This window comes from Propithecus coquereli, unplaced genomic scaffold, assembly GCF_000956105.1.
Source record: "Propithecus coquereli isolate 6110/MARCELLA unplaced genomic scaffold, Pcoq_1.0 Scaffold126, whole genome shotgun sequence".
Taxonomy (NCBI): domain Eukaryota; kingdom Metazoa; phylum Chordata; class Mammalia; order Primates; family Indriidae; genus Propithecus; species Propithecus coquereli.
Window position 1 is genome coordinate 5,425,378 of NW_012136747.1, and position 18,523 is coordinate 5,443,900.

An 18,523-nucleotide genomic window follows, 5' to 3' on the forward strand; every position below is an offset into this window, starting at 1 on the left:
TAGTCCTGCTTCTGTTCCTTTCCGAGTCCTGCTGTTCCAGGCGGGCCCCCTCCAGGCCCACCAAAGAGTTCAGTGCTCCCCAAATGTGCCAAACTGCTGTTTGGGGGCCCCACGCATTTCCCTGAGCTGTCCCCCACATCAGGAATGTCTGCCCCCACTGCCTGGCAGATGTTTGCCCCACACCCCCTCCTCTCTTCTCCTCCCTGGACCCCTCAAGCCTCCTTTCCTCATCCCTGCTGTAGCCCCCGAGTGTTTTCCCCACGGTGAGGTCATTTCGCCCTCCTCTGCTCGCCCCGTCTCTGGCCTACAGACTCTGATTCATCAGTTTCTCCGGAAGCCCAGCGCCTGGAACCGGTGCTAGAAGAGCATGTTCTCCCCCAACGAGGCCCCGTGGACTCTGGCGTCTCTTCCTGCAGTCGGTGGATTGTGGGCAGAGAAGGCTGCGCTCTGCTGTCTAGAAGCCGAATGGGATGGAACCACACTGCCAGGCAGGGAGGAAGAGGTGGGGCCTGGCTTGGTAGGGATGAGTGCCCCCAGTAAATGTGGGTCCAGAGAGGGTCGGTCACTTGTCCAAGATCACACAGCAGTTTCGGGCAAGGCCAGGATTTCTGCCTAGACGCGTCTCACTCCGAGGCTCAGCCATTCTGGGTGAAGCCTGGAGGGGTTGTGGGCGTGCAGGCCGGAGCGGCCGGGTCCCTGGTGCCCCTCAGAGGCCAGGCTCTCAGGACACTCGGGGGTGGTCCTCTCATCACAGGAAAGGAGGGGCTTGAGGCCGGCAGTGCCCTGGCGGGGGGAGGCCTGCCTTTGATTCTTTGATGCTCACGCTTTCGGACCCCTGGGGAATGAACGCCTGAGTCATCGCTGAGCCGGCAAACATATTTAGCTCCTTTCATCGTCCCTAATAAATCAATTTCTCCAGGTCTTTCACACCTGCCGCCCGACTTGGGCTGCCTGCCCCCTATCTCCTGCCCCCTGGCATCCGGGCAGGGGCCCAGCGCCAGCTCCGGGTGCCAGGCCTCAGGATGGAGGGGCTCCTCCTCCCAGGCACCTGGCAGGGGTCCACCTTGCCTTCTCAGAGCCCCCTTGCCCTTTCCTACCCCAACCCAGGGCCTCGGTGCCAAGCTTGCCCGCCCTCAGGCTGGGATGGCTCTGTTCGGCAGCCACGTTACCGGATGCCCCAGTCAGGGCTTCGTGCGGTCGGAGCTGCCGCCTCGGAAATGCAGGGATTGCAGCGCCGCGCACGCAGCTCGGCCTCCGCCAGCGCCAGCATCCCTCAACCTTGCACCCCTTTGGCCCACCGAGGGTTGTGTTTGGGGCCCAGGGGAGTCCCAGAAATACCTTGCCTTGTCCTGCCCCCTATGGCCCACTGGCTGGAAGGCCCAGGTCCCCACTTGGCTTATATTTCATGAGCGCCTCTTCCAAGAAGCCTTCCCAGATCTCCCCCACCTACGGCTCATGTGAATGTTTTCTTCTCCAGTGACCCCAGCCCATTTGTATCTCCATGAAAGCAGGTACTCAGTCTGCCTGTGGCAAAAATAATAGTGGCACTTAACCCTGAGTAGCTGCCCAACACTGTTCTAAGCATTCTGCATAAGTTTAATCATTCCTATCTTTTCGATGGGAAATCTGAGGCCCAGGGAGCTTGGGAAACTTGCTTAAGAATAGGGTAGAGTTGGGCCTCAAACCCAGGCCCTCTGGGCAGCCCTCGCCACTGCCCCCTGGGCCCTCTCACAGTACGTGGCTTTTGTCCCACCTGCTCACCCCATCCGCCATCTGTCCCAGGGGGAGCTGCATTATACCCTGGCCTGAGACCCCCTTGCATGCGGAAGTCCCCACTAAGGGTTCACGCCACAGAGCTCACCTGGCCCAACCCCTCAGGGAGGAAAATCGCATCCAGAGAGGGCAAGCAACTAGTTCAGAGCCCCACAGCCAGAAATGGAGACAGCCCAAGTCTCCCTGCAGACTCCAGGACCCAGTCCGGGCCCTGCCCGCATGGCTGCCCTGCACGAGGGGAGAGGGAGGCTCGTGCTCGTCTCGTGCTCGTGTCCATGGGTGTCTTGGGCTGCTCGAGCCCGCAGACCCCAGTAGACCTGGACCCCCCATCCCCAAGATGCCCAGGCCAGGGCTCCACTCTGGACAGAGGTCCCCATCCCTGCAAGGGGCAGTCGGGCCAGGCTGGGCCCAGTCTGGCGGCAGCACGGGAGCCTCTCATCTGCGTGTGGTGGGAGCCCCCTGCTGCCCAGAGCGAGGAGCGGCAGAATGGCGGGGCGGGGGTAGAGGCTGCCGGGCAGGGGTAAGGGGGCCACTGAGTCACACTCGGTTCCCGACTTGTGAAGCAGCTCCACCCGCCTCTCCGGCCCCTGCTCCATCCCCAGTGGCACCCACGTTCTCACAGGTCCCTAGGCCTCCAGACATGTGAGCCTGCTCATGCTCAGGCCCAGAGAGCCTTTTATCAGCTAACTTCAACTGAGCCAGCTACTATTATGCACCCACTGCGTGCCAGGCACTGGGGAAGTGCACAGGCCAGTGGGGGGCAGACGTGAGGTGAGCTCAGGGCACTGTCAGGTGTGTATCCTTTCCCTGGCCTGGCTGCCAGCACGCAAGCACCCTCCTCTGAGAAGCCTCCCCGGGTTGCCCCTCTGCCCGGCCCAGCCCTGTACTGCCCCCCTGCCCACTCCGTTACAGCACGAGTCAGCCGGGCTGTGACTGGCCGTTCACAGCTGTCTCCCCGACTAGACTCGTCTTGATCTCCCCGGCTCTGTGCGGGAGCCTGGAGCGCAGCAGCAGCTCGGCAAGCACGGGCTGGGTGGAGGAAGGTATGGAAAGGTGACCAGTTCAGCTCCTTGTGGTCTTCCAGGAGTGACTCCAGTGGTGGGACCTCAGGCAGGGGGCGGGGTGAGGGTGTGGGGGTGACCTTCGTGCCCTGCCACCTAGGCCGCACCGAGGCTGCCTAGAGTCCTAGAATTCAGGACCACTGGAATGTGAGCCCCATGCAGGTGGGGCTTCTGTCTTGTTCTACAAGTGCCTGGAACAGTGCCTGGCACACCGTAGGTGCTCAATAAGTATTTGTGGGGAGTACAAATAAAGGAGGATAACAGAATTCAAGCTCCTCTGTAACCCCCCAAGTGATCATTGAAGAAGGTGGTGCGGGCATTCCTCCAGAGACAGGGAACTTACTACTTATCTCCTGGGGCAGCAGCTCTTTCTATCTTTGTTTATTTAATTCAAAATATTAAGGTAGTAGAAATGTTTAGGTTACATGGATTGCTTTTGTAATGCTTGTGTCCCAGCTATCGGTGTGTCTTTCTATCTTTAGATAGCCGTGACTGCTGGAAAGTTCTTTTGCCTTTCCCCGGGCTTGACAGAACCCGCTCACCCTGTCCCTGTTCTGAAGGAGCCCTGTTGGAAGTCCAGCCCCTGGGACTTTTGTCCAACATGGCGGCCAGTGTCCTCAGAAGGAGGCTCCAGGGCCCTCGGAGTGCCCACGCCTCCGTGGCTGGCCCTCCGGCCTTAGCTGGGAAAGGGACGAAGGTGAAGGCCAGCGTGGGGTCAAGGATGGCAGACTTGGTCACGGAGAGGCCAGAGCCCCACTCACAGGTGGGATCATGAGCTTTATTTTCTCTTCTGAGTGACTCCCAGAACAGCCACTCATGCCTAGAAAATCACCGATCCCACCCGCTCCATGGTGGGGGAAGCTGAGGACCAGAGAGGGAAAGGGAGTAGACTAAAGTCACACAGCCGGTGTGTGCCAGAGGCAGGAGAAGACCTCCGACCCCCGTCCCCCAGCCCAGTGTTCCTTTTGTGACCCCTGGCTGCCCCTCCACAGGCCAAATGAGGCGGCAGAGGTGGGGCTCAACTCACAGGCTGACGTGAACCTGTAGAAATCCTCAACTGTCCAGCAAGGCACCCAGCCCAGACCTTCCCTAGTGCAATATCACTACCAGGTACTTGCACACCTCCAGAGACAGGGATCTCACCACCTCCCAGGGCGGCTACTCCATCCTGACCCCGTGGAAGGTATGCATGTGTGGGCGTGCCTGGTGAGCTGCGGTTCCTCCTGAGTCCACCTGCTCCCACGCACTTGCCACTCGGGCTGGCAGTGGGGCAGAGGCAACCCCGTTTCCTGTTCCTCTGCCAAGGAATTTCCCTCTAGGGGCTCCCTGGAGCCTGTGTGAGGGGGTGAGAAGTGCTTCCAGCTAGTGGACTCTTCCCCGAGGCTGGGCCTCCCTGGAGACTGAGCCGGCTACCCATGTACGGAAAGTCAGCTCTACTCTGATGCTGCCGCAGAGGGCCTCGAGATGCTGGGACCCACTGGGCTGCCCCTCACCACCGTGGCACTGCTGGTCCATGCTCCAGGGGCGCCGTGGCCGAGACTCTGCCTCTCCAAGCATGAGCCCTTTGTCACTTGTTGGCTCAACCGCTGCCTCCAGGCAGCCCTCCTGGTAACCACAGCCCGCAAAGCTCTCTCTTCTTGGCTTCTTGGTTGTAGCACCCGTCTGCTTGAGTCCCATCTGTCTGGGACGCTCTCTGTCATTTCCTTGAGGGGTCCCACTTGCTCCTCTACCCCAAATAGACATCGTTGAGGGTGGAGTCCCCTCTGCTCTCCTCTTCCCAGCAGCCTCTCACCCAGAGTCTCCCCAGCTCAGTGAGCAGGTGCTGCATTTCCAGCCGGACGCTGGGTCCAGACCCAGCAGGAGCCAGGACGTTTCGAGCCCAAACACTGCAGTTTTGCAAGATCCGGAGAAGGACCATGACTTGGCAGAGGGCACACAGTGAGTCAGAGGCAGAGCTGGGACAGACTGAGGAGTCTGGGCTCCCAGTCCAGTGCTCCTGGTGTCTCCCTGGGGTCCCATCCGTGGGTCTGAGCTATGTGTGCGTGTGTGAGCGTGTATGTGTGTTTGTGCTGAGCCCTGTGTGTGCGTCCAAGCCTGACCTGAGGACAGGGGAGGAGCTGGCATGGTCCGAGCAGGAGGAGGAGCAGGAGGGCGGGAGCACCCAGGGAGCCCTGGCCCCTACTGCTTCGAGGGCCGACAGCACTTCTGAGCGCAAGGAGCTGTTTCGGAGATGAGGGTTTTGATGTCCAGAGAGAAGACGGGTGCTGGGTTCTGGGGCCGGTTTCTCTTCACTCGCTTTTCTCACCCTTTGCTGTAGTGGACTTAGGCGGGGGCCTGGGGGCCTTTCTTGGCTGCGGCTGGGTGCCCAGGGCCAGGGTGCCACCCTGCCGGGCTCTGAGCCCCCTGAGGTTCCCACTACCCTCCTGGGCTCCGCCTCCCCCTCTACGGTCAGCCCGAGGTAACGGGGGAGAGGGAGGATGTCTGCGGCCAGGGAAGCGTGCGCCGGGGCGGGAGGTGGGTCTTCAGGTACCACAGGCCACAGGGTTCCCGGGACGCTGGGCCCCAGCACCACTCAGGAAGCTCACTGCTTGCTGGCAATCTTCTTCTTCCGAGCAGAGACCAGGTCGTAGAAGGGGACGCGGGTGATGCTGGCTCTGGAATGAGAGTCGGAGAAAAGCTTTCAGGGCGGGACGGGCCATCAAGGGGGTCTGGTCTCCCAGGGCTGTAATCAGGGGCGTGGGGCTCCCAGGGAGGTGTCAGCCTGCTCTACCACAGCGGAGAGGCCAGGGGACCCCAGCAAAGGCTGAGCCCCGGTGAGTGCAGCCTCGCCGGCCTGGCCCAGCGTCCCGTGGGCACTGGGAAGGGTGAGGCCTCGGACCAGGAGCTGAGAGTCCTGGCAATTCTGTCCCAAAGTGTCCCAGACCCCTCTCCTGGCTCCCATCGTAGACCCTCTGGAGGAGGGGAAAGAGCGTGGGGTGGGGCCGGCAGGCCTCCTTGCCGGGCCCTACTCTGTTCCCACTGGCTGTGTGGCCCGGGACAAGCCCCTCCCCTCTCTGGGCCTCAGTTTCCTCATCTGTAAAATGGAGAGGAGAATGGGTCTGGCTCACAGGGCTGCTGCAAGGCCTGGGTGAAAAGACCTGCAAGTGTCTGGGCCCCGGCCCCGGCCCAGCAGCCGCGCCTGTCTTCCTGGCCCACGGGTCTTGCCCTCACCGATGTCTCTGGCTGGGGTGGAGCCAAGCCTGGCAGGTTCATCACCTTGCCCCTTCCCAGGTGGCCTTTCCCTGCTTCTCTCCCCAGTCAGTGGCCACATCAGCATCTGTCGCCTGGACTTTGACGACAACACCTGTCCCTCCATCGCCCACTTTGGCACTTTGGAAGCAGCCCCTACACTGTGGCCTTCCTCACCTGGCCACCTCTCCCCTATTCACCAGTCTGTGGCTCCCCAGGGCCCCCGGGAGAAACCAAAGCGTGTTGCCATGGCAACTACGGCCTTGCCATCCTCTGCAGCCTCAGCCCCCACACTGCCCGGCCTCACCTGGACCCTGGGATGCTGTCCAGGTGGGCTACCTGCTGACTGGCCCTCTTGGCCTTGTCCACACTGGTCCTTCTGCCTGGAAAGCCCTGGCCTCCACCTCCACCAGGCCCTTCCCAAGGCCACTTTGGGGAGTGGTGCCAACAAGGGCATCGTTTGCGAGCGCTTACTGCACGCCAGGTGCTGCACGAGAGCCCTACATGCAACACCTCGCCTGATCCTCCCAGCAACCCCACGGCTGGTCTCTCCCTCCACCACGTCCCCCACAGGAAGTGCCCATGGAATGTGGGCGGCAGGGGTCTGCAGGCCAGAAACACGAGGGAGAGTCCTGAGTTTGCCCCCTTTACAAACAAGGGAACAAGATCCAAGAGAAGCAGGGGCTTCTGGCAGGTGACAGGAAGCCGTCCCCATGGCCTGGGCATCCCTTACCGGATGGCCGCGATCCACTGGTCGCGCTCCTCGGCACTGGAGGCCGAGATCCGGTAAGACTCGTGCTTGCCCTCCACCACCTTGCCGTCGCCGTCTGTCTTGCAGGCCTTTATCTTCTGGCCCCGGCAGCCGGGGTTGTAGAGCTCCAGGCAGAACTGCAGGGAGTGGTGGGTGAGGGTGGGTCGGGGGCTGCGCTTGGCTCTCCAGGAGGCTCATAGAGGACCAGACACTGGGGCAGACAAGCAGCTGGTGTCCCCCCTGCAGGAACCCCCCCTCCACCTGCCTGCTCCCTATGACAGGTGGGGGGGCAGGAGCTGCCACCTGCACTGAGCGCTGACGACGTGCCAGGCTCAACCCAAGTCCACCATTCTCCCTCAAATCCCCGTGTGACAGGCGGGGACACTGAGGCTCAGAAAGGAGAAGTGACTTACTCAAGGTCATCCAGCCAGTGTCAGAGTCAAGCTCGGCAAGACAACTGAGGACAACCACGCCCTTTTGTTGACATGGACCCCTCCCCATGGTCCACGGCCCCAGCGGGGGGAGGAAGGGCAGCCCCGAGCCACACAGAAGGCGTGGTGGGCACAGTCCAGCTGCCAGCAGAGCCCAGCCCAGCCGCCCTGTCCCATGCCCAGTGTAGGAAGCTCCCCAGCAGCTCTGGCCTGGCCCCCACCCAAGACGTACTGGCTTCTTGGGGTCGTCCACCTTCTGCACCGAGAGGTTCTCCAGGGGTATGATTCCCCGTGGCTCCTTGTCCTACAGGGAGAGGGAAGGAAGGTCAGGGTCAGCAGTGGAGCCTTGGGGCCCAGGGCAGGGAGCAAACTTGTGGGGCTCCCCAAACCCAAAGAAGAGTGCGCCCTTCCTCCAAGACTTGTCCAGCCGGTGGGTGGGGCAGGGCAGCATGAGCAGAGCTCTGGCTGGGGATTAGAAGACCTGGCTTTAAGCCTGGGCTCTGCCTTGGCCCTTGGCTCTTGGCTCAGCCTTTCCTCCTCTTTGCACCTCAGTTTTCCTCATCTGTAAAATGGGCACAGAGGTGGACTGAATGATCTCAAAAGGTTCCAAGCTCTGTTAGTCGACTGCTTAGCGGGAGTTGGGAGTGGGGTTGGGCGGGGAGGCAGGGACCCCTGCTCACGGTGGTGAACTCGAAGTAATAGAGGCAGTTGTCGGTCAGGATGAACCAGCGCCGTTTCCACGTCTTCACGCGGCCCCCTGCGAAGGCCAAGAGGTAGCAGATTAGTCCTCCTCCTGGGCCGCTGACACCCCTCCAGGGAACAGCAGGGCCAGGCTGCTTCCCCTGAGCCCCCACCTGAACCCCCTAGCCCCTGCCCACTGCGATTTTCCCACATCCATCCCTTCCTCACACAAAAGCCTTAGCAGCTCTTGTCACCCCCAGGCCCAGGGCTGCTGGAGCCAGCATTAGGGGCTCCTCCCTGGTCAGGTCCTGGGCACAGTGGCTGGCCATTCCCTGCTCTTTCCAGCTGCCATGACTCCTGGGTTCATCCCTTCGCCTGCTCCCTGCCTGGCACGGTGCTAAGCATTTCATCTTTGATGTGCCAGGCACTGTTCTAGAAGGTTTCAATAATATTTACTTATTCATCTTCATAACCACCTGCGAGGAGGGGACCGTGGGCAACCCCATCTTACAGATGAGGAGACTGAGCCTGGGGAGGTTAAGTCGTCTGCCCAATGTCCTGCTGCAGAGCTGGGATTTGGACACGAGTGTCCTTGTTCCAGAGCCCCACTCTTGGCCATTTTTCCGCACATTTAACCCTTGAGGGGATTGTTGTCCCATCTTACAGCTGCAGAAACGGAGGCCGAGGCACCTGGCCACCAGCATCCGGGCGGAGGAGCTGGGGTTTGAACCAGGGCCGTACAAATGAGGCCCCTCTCCTGCCTGAGTCAGGAAGTGTGACTCAGAGCTTGCAGGGGCTGAGAGCAGGCAGGTGGGCAGGACAGGAGGCCAAGCGGTCTGCGGAGATAGGCCGGGGAGCGGGTGAAGAGAAACGCCGAGTTTGGGGGCGTTTGGGGGCAGGGGGCAGGACTGGTGCGACACTTGGCGCACAGTAGGTGCCAGAGCTCTGCACAGCGGGAGTTTGCCCAGGCTGAGGCCCCTGCTTCGACATGGGACATCTTTCCTTGCCTGCCTTGGAGGCACTGTCTGTCCCTGGCTGGGCTGTCCCTGCTGGGGAAGCTTCTGGAAGTGTGTGTGGAGGAGGCAGGGGCAGACGGCCAGGCACTGGGGTTCCCCTGCTGGACTCTGCTGCCGCTCCCACCCCCACTGCTCTCTGCAGGGTGGAGGCCCTCCCTGCCCCCAGCTAGCTTGAGGCGAGGCTCCCCTGAGCCACATCCTGCTGTCCTCCCACCCCTCCCTCAGGGACACCCCATCCTCTGTCCCCTCAAAGCTGCCTCTTGCTGGCTGTGTGGCCTTGGGCAGATGGCCTGGCTTCACAGAGACTTGGCTTCCTTGGAAAGGCCGCCCAGAGCCCGGCTGTCCTAGGGACTAGCACCCTGCCTGCACTTAGTAGGTTCTGAACAAATGGTACTTCCCTCTAAGACTGCTGTCCCCACCCCGCGGGGAGAGAGACAGAACTGCAGTTGGAGGGCTTATCTGTGGCTCTGTCTGCCTCTCGAGCCCTCTCCCTCCCCGCCCTCTCCCTTCCCTGGCTGGATGGGGCGGGCAGACTGCTGCCCTGGGGTCAGGAGACCTGGGGCTGCAGCTCTACCCCCGCGGCTGCCTGTGAGCGTGTGTGCATGCCGTGTGCCCACGTGCACGCGTGTGTGCATGTGTGTGCATGTGTGTGTGTGTCGGGGCCTGTGCCTGGCGGCCTCTCACCCAGCTTGAGCAGCCAGCCCTCCCGGTCCGGGTTGAAGAAGGTGTGCGTGAGGTCGTTGCCGTCGTCCTCAGGGATGGAGAAGGGCTCACTCTTGATGCTGTCGAAGAGGTTCTGTCCCGAGAGAAGGGCGAAGGACCTGGCTGTGAGTCACCTGAGTCCAGGGCCTGGGCCTGGCCTGTGTGGCCTCAAGAAGGTCACTCACCCTCTGGGCAAACTCTTTTTTCACTGGTCACCGGTTAGCTCCTCATGGCCCCTGGGCCCTTCTTTTGGAACCCTCCCTGGGCCCCCAGGCCCATCGGTGCTTCCCCTTCTGCCTGGGCCTGGCCTGGCCACCCCCCCACATCGTGCCTCCCCCTGCGCTACCGTAGAGCAGAGTGAGCGGGGCTGGCAACTCAGACACGTGTGTTCACACACATGCATACGTGCACACGTGCACACACACGCGCAGTGGCCAGAGTGAGCACCTCCTTGAGCAAAGGCCATGGGAGGAGGGGCCCTCGCTTCTGCTTGGCTGTGGCAGCAGAGACTTCCAGATACACCCTGGGATGGGGGGGCCCAAGGAGCTACCGGGGAGGAGGGATTGGCTGCTCCGTGTTGAGAGGCCCGTTCAAAGGAGAGCCCCAAGGTGGGATGCTGAGTGGCTCTCAAAGGCCCGTCTCCTCTGGATGGGCAGAGGTGGGGTGTGGGGAGTTCCCAGAAAGCAGACTTCAGTTCTCCATGGAAGCCTTTCTGGCAGTACGAGCTGGTGAAATGTGGAAGCAGCAACCTTGTAGGGTAATGAGCTCTTTGTCACCGGAGGTATGCAAGCCAGGGATGGCACCTCCCTGTGGGCGAGGTGTGGATGCTGGTGCCGGATCACCCCTGTGTGCTTTGAATCTCCTGCCAGGAGGCGTTGTGTTCCATGAACAACCTGCCCAGATTTCCAAGTGTTTGGAAAAACGTTCTAAACCGTCTGCTTAGTAAAGCCAGACACAGTGTGTGTAAGATAATGAAATCATTTCCTTTTGTTGCATTTGCATGTGCTGCTGTGCTGATGGTTTCTTTGAGATTTTAAATGAAACTGTCACAAGTATTGTTTGATTCTCCCAGACTGTTAGAAATGGTGCTTGCTGCTTCTTTACGTTCCTTTCTGACCTGAGACAACGCTCAGGGTCTGCAGCGAGGGACAGGCCGGAAGCGGGTTTCCCTGAGCCCAGCCTAGCGGTGGTGGCGTGGAGGTGGGGAAGACAGTGACCAGTTCTCTTTTGAGAGCCCCCACACCCCGCTCCTGGCCAGGTCCAGCCTTGCCCTGGGAACTCCCGGGTGGCTCTGGCTGGTTGAACAGGGGCCTGGGGCAGGAAGATCCAGCAGCAAAGCCACCAGCACAGGCGAATGTTTGGAAGGCCCAACCAAGGAGGTGTGTGCTGTTGGGGGGTTAGGTGGGGGCCCTCAGCCCCCACAAAACCCACAGGAGGACCCGGCAGCTTCTGTGGTCACCGTATCAGCCTGCACATTCCGCCCCCACAAGAAAACGGCTCGGCTCGCCCACGCTTCCTGTACCTTGTAACACCAGCCTGCCCTGTAAGAAAACGCTCAGCTGACTCCTGGCTGGGTGGACGTGCAGAATTACAAGGGCCCCTTCCAGTGGCTCTGCTGGCCTGGTCTCTGTCTGTCTCCCACCTCCTCAATTTTCCTCTGGGGGGGTCACCTCCCCTCTACTTTCTGTTTAGATTGCTGGGGGTGGGGTGGGAGGGGGTTGCCACTCACCATCCCCCACCTCCAGGCCCACGAGGGGGTGAATGACTCACTCATTTCTTCCTGCTCACCGCAGTTCAGGGAGGGACATATAGCCCAAGCTAGCCAATGAGCCTTGACCCCGGGACTTTAGTGTAAACTGCCGAGAAGGAGGACCGCTAAGCAGACTGGAAGCCTGGGCCGTCTCTGCCACGCCGGGGCAGAGCTTGTCGAAGAGGGAAACCAGCGCGGAGGAGGGGATCGCTGAGAGAGAGAATGACTGGATTGAGCCCTGATGTCCTTGGGTACCTGGATCTAGCTGAGCCTGAAGCCAACATGGCTGCAGGCAAATGGATCTCTGATCTTTTCAGTGGCCTGAGTTGAGATCCCCTAGCCAGGGAGCAACTGGTGCTGGGAAATGCAGCCAAGCCCTCCATCCCCAAATCTTGCCTCTGCTCTCTGCAGAGGGAAGGGCTCAGGACCCCTCACAAACTATGAGACCCTGGCCAGCTACTTCTCTTGGAGCTCTCCTTAATGAGAACACAAAGGACTTAGGACTGTGCCCAGCACACGGGACATTCTGACCGAGAGGCTCAGACAAGGACTCACGAGGTCCGGGGCTGCCTATAGTAGAAGATGCCTGGAAATGGGAGAATGTTTTCCTGCCCAGGCCTCAGTTTCTCCACCTGTAACTCTGGAGGGTGTTCTTGGCCCCCTTGCCTCCTGTCCCTCTTCCCCCTCAGCTCCCTCTCCCAGCAGCTCTCTCAGGGTAGGCGATTCCTCTCCTAGCTTTTCTCAGGTGCCTGCCGAGTGCCAGGTGCTTGACTTTTTCTCTGGAAAACAATGTGAGGTCAGCATGATCAGCCCGCTTCTCAGATGAGGAAACTGAGGCTCACACCCCAGGTGGTGTAACCATAAAGGCAGAGCTGGGCTTGGCTCTCCCATCCTGAGTCCAGACCCTGCACCTTTGCCCAAGCCTCTGGGGCACTGTGTCCCAGCCCCATCTGGACGGCCAGGGCAAGACCCGCTCAACCCGCCTGTCCCCCCACTGCCACCAGGCTCCCCTCCACAGCCTTTCCCAGCTCACACCGCCACGGTCCTCGTGCCCTTGGGATGACTGCTCTTTACGTAACATATCCGTGTAAATTTAATTTTACAATTTAGGCCACTGAAAAGCATTACGCGTCCTTCTCATGTGCTGGCCCAAGCTGGAGTCGCTGCACGGAGAATCCTTCTGCAAAGTGGGGAATGTGGAAATACCTGAAGGTGCTTCAAGCTGAGTCCTTGCTTTACACATGGGGACGATGAGGCCCAGAGAAGGCGAGAAGACCCCCAAACCCACGCAGCCACCTGCGAAAGTCGTGGCTGGCACGGAGCAGGCCTATGTGGTTCTCTCTATGCCCTGGGAAGCTTCAGGATTAATCAGCCGCACCACCTGCACCAGGCACTTTGCTAAACGCCTTCCGTTTCTACAGCAGTCCCGTGAGCTGGGAGCCAGAGCGGTCAAGCCACTTCCCAACGTCCCGCAAGCAGAAAGGGGGCGGCCAGGCCTGGGTGTGGCTGTGACTGGCGCTCTGTTCTTTCCCCTCCAGCCTGGCTCTCCGGGCTGCTGAAGAGGATAACAGGCCCTTCCTAGGCCTCCCAGGCAGGTTCTGAAGCTAAATTGGGATAATAGAAGCCACAAGTTCTATACGGATGTAGCGCACTGTTATTAGCAAAAGGCTGGAATTGGGAAAACACCCAAGGCGGTTCTGAAGAAGCCCACTGGGCTGAAGGCAGTAGTGGCCGGAGATCCGGAGGGACTAGTGCCGGGGAGGAGTTAACCCATTGCCTGCCAGACAAAGTGCGCCCAGCATGGCGCCAAGAGGACCCCGAACGGGGTGAGTGAGCGACTCTCAAAGGTCTTTCATGTTTCAGGCATTTTACTAAGTGCTGGGCTTTTTTCATTGTTAATTGTTCTTAATAGTGACACGAGCCACATTTAGAGCCTGTACGATGTACCTGGCACAGGCTCTGCCCTTTGCATTTTAAAAAATTACTACCCACTGCCGTTCTCTGACACAGGCATTATTATCCCCATTCTGCTGGTGGAGGGAACAGTGGCTCAGACCCCAGTGAGTCATTGCCCAAGGTCACCCGGCAGGCAAACGGGGGAGCGGGACTTGACCTGAGCTCCAACCAGCTCTCAGGCCCCCATTCTACACAGTGGCCCCTTCAGGGTAAACCTCCTCTCCCGGGGCCAACGTGGGCCGTGGGCTAAGGGTGAGGCAGTTCTCAGACTTTGGGGACACAGAGTCATTCCAGACCCAGGCTCCAGCCCAGCCTTTGAGGCAGGAGGTATACACACGGCACTGAGCCAGGAGGGTGGTGTTCATGCCCCTCCTCGCCTCCCTGCTGGGCTCCGACTGTGGAGGGGACTGAAGCTCTCTTGAGCCCTGGGATGTCTCTAGTCCTTGAAATGAACTGTGCGTTCATTTTTGCTAAGCACAGCCCTGAATCTCTCCCTCCCATGACCACAGATGGCTCCAGGCTCTGTCCTGCCAGTAGAAAATAGTTAAACTGTCCTTAGACACCCCGGCCCTGCCCTACCCCCCATCGCTGTCCACACATACCCACACCTCGCCAGCCACACTGGGTGCCCCTCCCCTCCCAGCCAGGCCAGGCCTGGGTTCTGTTTCTTCTTTCTGGAATGTCCTTTCCCTGTTCTCCTCTGGGGATACTCTTGTGCAACCTTCAAGGCCCAGCTCAGAAATCACCTCTTCTGTGGAGCCTTCCAGGATGGCACCCTTCCCCTGCCGCCGGGAGAACGATAGTGTCTTCCTTGTCCCCATAGCTACGCTCCCATAGCCAGCATGGCGTGAATCACGCTGGGGTGTAATTCACACGCACTGATATATCGGCTTCCCACCACACCCTGAACTGGGCAGGGAAGCACTTGTGGTTGATTCATCCCTGGGTGACCTGTGCCGGGCACAGGGCCTGGCATGGTGTGGAGGGGCTGCTCGGCAAGGAGACAGGAGGCTGGGGTCCTGCTTGGCTCCTGAGCTAACGCAGGGCCGGTGGAAGACCTCGGTTTCCTCCTCTCTAAAGGAGCGAGGCGTTTGAACAGGCTCAGGATTTTCAGCCCTGACATGCCGAGAGTCTAAGGATCTGGGATTCCAAGAAACAGACCTGGGCTGCACGAGGTACCCATTTTGGAAGCTGTGAATGATGGTGCCCAGACTCTCCCAAAGGCTTAAATCTGGGAGGGCCTCCTGGGTGGGCTGTCTCCAGACACCCTTTGCCAGGTAGGGGCCACTCCCGGGAAGGCCTGTTTCAGGACCAACCTCTTCGTGATGGTCCATCTCAAGACAGCCACCAACCTGGGTGGCCCGTTCCGGCCGGGTCCTCTCGTGGAGTGGCCTGTCTCAGAGGAGCCCCTCTTGGCCATGCATCTGGGGACAGCCCTGCCTGGATGCCCAGGGACTGGGCTGGGCGGGCTGCGGCCCTCTTACCCGAAGCTGCTCCTCGGGCAGGTCGCTGCCATTGTTGATGCCGCGGTTCATGGACACGAAGCGCTCGAAAGGTGGCCTGTCCCGCACGTTGGGGTTGTGGAGGCTGGTGTTGAGCATGATGACGGAGAAAGACAGCACGTAGCAGGTGTCTGCGGAGGGGCGGCGGGTCACAGTCCTGGCCCTGGCCACTCTCCCCGCCTCTGCTCCGACCCCTTCTAGGGGCCAGGAATCTGCTGCTGCAAGGCCCTCAAGGTCAACTCTGTCCCCCGGCTTGGCATTCGAGGCCTGGCCTCACCTCCCACTCTCGCTGGACCCCTGCTCCAAACAAACCTCAGTGGTCCCGTTCCTGAGCCCCTCTCTGCCTTCCCGTCTCTGCGCTTTCCCTCCTGCCGGGCCCCTGCCGGGCCACCCGCCTTCCCTCCTCTGCCTCGGGGCCCCAGCTCCGGGCCTCCTCCCACAGAGCCCTTCCGGCCCCTGCCCACTCTGTTCTCTGCCTCCTCCGAACTCGAGAACACTCATTGTTGGCAGCACTGTTCAGGGATTAGCCACGTGCCGCTTTGTCACCGTGCTGGCATCGGGGGGCCCTGAGCTGGTGCTCCTGTTCCATTATTCAGACGGCCACGTGCTGGGGAGTGAGGCTGGGCTGAGGGTTTGGGGCGAGGTGGCTGCAGCTCCGACTGCATCCTGAGCCAGGGAAGTCGGCTGTGTCTCCACCTCTCTGGCTGGCCTAGGGAAGTACCCCACCTCCCTGACCTTCAGCTCCCCTGTCTGTGGCATTCATAGGTTAATCTGTGAAGTAGCTCCCTGTTCTAGAACATCGATGATTCTGCCTCTGATAACGGTGGCACATGACTGTCAGTGCTTGTCTGTGCTGAGCTCTTTATACCCCATGACCATCCTGTGAAGCAGGTACTGCTACCACTCCCATTATATGGATGAGGAAACTGAGGCCCCGGGAGGTTAAGTTACATGCCCAAGGTCTCAAAATTAAAGAAGTAATGGGACCATAATTCAAATCTGGTGCTTTACAAATTCCTTCCTTCCTAGCTACAGATATTTATTGAGCACCTACTCTATGCTGTGGGCCTGGGAGCCATTGGTGATGGATCTGATACGGTCCCTGCCCTGGTGGGGCATTTGGACTTGTGGATCTGACAGGTAATGCACGAGCAAACACTAAATTAACATATAACTGCAAAGTAGGGCAAAGGCTCTATAAGATTTGTCTGTGGGCACAGCCAAGGGATGGCGTGGCCATGGACAAGTGACTCCATGTCTCTGAGGCTGTGATTCTATGCTTCAAGAAGGGAGGAGACTACTCCTGACCTCACAGAGCGGATGTACGGACTCAGTGACTTCGTACCTGTGAAGCACTTAGCACGCAGGGACTGCTTAATAAACAGAACTGTTATGATAACTCTAGATCGAGAGAAGAGGCCAGGACAAGCTGGTTGTGATGGTCTCTCACCCACCCCATCCTCTGGGTATCTCTGCTTGGGCATTTGGTTAGCCCTGGGAGAGAGGGGTATGCAGGACTGACCTTCGTTGATCTCCTTCTATGTCCCTTTGCACCCTATACCATACCCTGGCTGATTCATGGCTTCTGGCCTTTGTTAAAACTACAACTCCTGCCAGGAAGTATCTTTTTCCCTTTAACCTCCTGGAGAACTCCTATTCATCCTTCAAAACCCTATTCAGACCCCACTGCCTCCAAGAAGCCATTCTGGACTTGCTGATTCCTCTACCCTTGGCCTCAGACAGGGGTTCCGCTGCCTTAGCACCCCATGCCATCATTTCCTCCTCTCCCAAGGACCATGTCCTGAGGCAGCCCTGGTAGACAAGCACCCAGAAGAGGGCCCGACATGGAGTTGGTGTTCAGTGAGGGCTTGTGAAGCGGTCTGGGCTCCCAGCATCTGGGTGCTTGGGGGAAGCCTGAGGGGGTCTGTGAGATCTGTGCTTGGCAGTGCTGAAGGGGTCCCAGAGCCCTGGGTCCCACCCCACTCCCAGCACCTGTGGACTGGAAGACGCCCGGGTTGCAGAGGCAGTATCGAGTGGCAAAGGTCTCCATCATCCGGTCAATCTTCTGCGCCTCCCCCGGCAGCCGGAAGCTCCACAGGAACTGCCTGGCGGGGAGGAATAGGCCATGGGCAGGGGAGGAGGGGGGCTCTTGGTGGTCCCCAGACAAGCTGCTCTGCCTCTCCCAGGCCTAGTCTCCTTATCCTGTAAGTGGGAGGATCTGCAACTGGGCAGCCTAGAGTCACGGGGAAGGGTACGTGGGATTTGCATGTGTGCGTACCAAGCACGCAAGAGGTATCTAGGAAATGCCTTCTCTTTTGGAACACGGGGACAAGCATGCGCTCCCCTCTGACCATCTGAATCCCAGCCCTGACTGTGGCCCAGTCCGCCTCAGCGCATAAGGAGGCCTCGGCCCGCCTTGCGTTCGCAGCTGCCCTGGCCTGGGCCCTGGGCCCTGGGGTCCGGCTGTGGGGCCCTGGCAAGTGCCTTTCCCTGGCTGGGCCTCTCTTTCTTGGAACCTAAGCTTCTCTCCAGCTCTGGAAGTTGGTGATTTCAAGCTTCAAGCCAAGTTCCCTGAGGGCACTGGCTGTGCCTGTTCCTCTCACATCTCTTCCTGGGCCTCACAGGCCTGGACACCTAGGAACTGCTCGGTAACCACTCAATCGCTATGGAATAAGTGATTGGGTGAATGAATGAATGAATATGAGAGACTCCGATGTCACCTACCCCTCTCCCTTAAAGAGCATAGGAGTTGGAGGGCAGGCCACACTACCTGGATAGTGGTAGTGTTTTCTTTCTCTGTTTTGCAGACTCCTACTCACCTGTCAATGCCCACATCAGATGCCCCTTCTTGGGAGCTGAGTTTCCAGGCATTGCTAGCAGCAGCAAGACTTACTAAGCACTTACTATGAATAAGTTCTAAACACTTTCTCCTTTAGTCCTCACAACACTGTGAAGTTGGAATTAGTATCCCCATTTTACAGATGAGGAAATTGAGGCACAGAGCAATATTACTGTGACCTGCTCCAGGTCACTCGGGGGGTGAGTGGCAGAGCTGGGACTTGAACTGTGTGGTCTAGCTCCAGAGTTTGTGCTCCTAACTGATACACTGTACTGTCTCTGTAGTTATAAAACTGAGTACAATAGCAATATTCTAATTAGAAAATAAGTAATAATAAATGCTATACATACTAAGCTGCATTAATGAAATAAATAAAACAAGCACTAATCCAAAAAGTAGTAGAATCATGGTAAAAAGTGATAACGATTATAATGATTAAATATCATCATAACGATATAATAATACTAGTAGCAGTAGCAGTGGGCCAGGCCCTGTTCCAGGCAGTCCTCCTCGGCCCTGGGACGCGGGGACCGTCACTAATTCATTTTTGCTGCTCGCTTCCTCCTCTTTGCTCCCGGCCCTTTGTGCTGTCAGCTGTGTGTGTCCTGATGCCCCCAGCCCCTGCTGTGCCGCCCCTGAGGGCCGAGTCCCTGCCCCCCAGACTGCTCACCTGAGGGCCTGGACGAGGTTGAGGTTGGCGAACTCGTGGCAGTCCACGAAGGCCTGGAGGACTTGCAGGTTGACAGGGTCCCTGGGGAGGGGACAGAAGGGAGGGCGGGACTCACTCGGGCACTTGCTGGCACCCGCCTCCTGGAGGCGGTTGAGGTGGGGGA

General features: G+C 59.3%; 1 protein-coding gene across 1 annotated transcript in view; it reads right to left on the bottom strand.

The window, feature by feature from the left end:
• Positions 1-3,809: 3,809 nt before the first annotated feature.
• Positions 3,810-18,523, bottom strand: part of CYTH4 (cytohesin 4) — a 30,236-nt gene continuing 15,522 nt past the window's right edge. The window contains exons 6-13 of the mRNA XM_012638036.1: positions 18,361-18,441; positions 16,844-16,956; positions 14,834-14,982; positions 9,626-9,737; positions 7,925-8,001; positions 7,477-7,548; positions 6,796-6,950; positions 3,810-5,488 (exon numbers count right to left, since the gene is read on the bottom strand). Of these exons, the coding sequence (XP_012493490.1) occupies positions 5,416-5,488; positions 6,796-6,950; positions 7,477-7,548; positions 7,925-8,001; positions 9,626-9,737; positions 14,834-14,982; positions 16,844-16,956; positions 18,361-18,441 (832 nt within the window). The 3' untranslated portion in view covers positions 3,810-5,415. The remainder of the gene's footprint in view (positions 5,489-6,795; positions 6,951-7,476; positions 7,549-7,924; positions 8,002-9,625; positions 9,738-14,833; positions 14,983-16,843; positions 16,957-18,360; positions 18,442-18,523) is intronic.